This window comes from Antrostomus carolinensis, unplaced genomic scaffold (genome assembly GCF_000700745.2).
Source record: "Antrostomus carolinensis isolate BGI_N321 unplaced genomic scaffold, ASM70074v2 scaffold29643, whole genome shotgun sequence".
Taxonomy (NCBI): domain Eukaryota; kingdom Metazoa; phylum Chordata; class Aves; order Caprimulgiformes; family Caprimulgidae; genus Antrostomus; species Antrostomus carolinensis.
This window is the reverse complement of record NW_010304940.1, coordinates 4,513-4,849: the sequence shown is the minus strand read 5'-3', so window position 1 is coordinate 4,849 and position 337 is coordinate 4,513. Positions and strand designations below refer to the sequence as shown.

General features: G+C 61.4%; 1 protein-coding gene across 1 annotated transcript in view; it reads right to left on the bottom strand.

Annotated features, from left to right (window-relative positions):
• The window catches only part of ANKZF1 (ankyrin repeat and zinc finger peptidyl tRNA hydrolase 1), a gene marked incomplete at its 3' end in the record, with an annotated part of 4,698 nt that continues 4,361 nt past the window's right edge, over positions 1-337 (bottom strand). The window contains exon 12 of the mRNA XM_029084191.1: positions 1-67. Coding sequence (XP_028940024.1) covers positions 1-67 — 67 coding nt within the window. The remainder of the gene's footprint in view (positions 68-337) is intronic.

Below are 337 nucleotides of genomic sequence, written 5' to 3'. Positions count from 1 at the left end.
GAAGGAGAAGTCGAGGTAGTGGAAAGGGATCCGGCCCAGCAGGGACTCTCCACAATGCCAGCAGCGGCTGCAGGAAAGAGCAGAGGTGGCCCTGAGCAAAGGGGACACTTTGCAAGAGGGTTAGAGGAGCAGAGAGGGTTCACTGCCTGGGCAGCAGCATGAGGGAGCTGGGGCTCCTCTGGTCCTACAGGGCTCACCCAGCAGCCCAGCCAGGACACAACTCTATGTGGGATGAGACACTCTGAGGCAGGCTGAATTTGGAGGGGAATTTGGCCCCATGGGGGGTTGTGAAGCCCCTGTCCGGAGCACTATGGGCAGGGCTGGCTGCCCCCAAGCC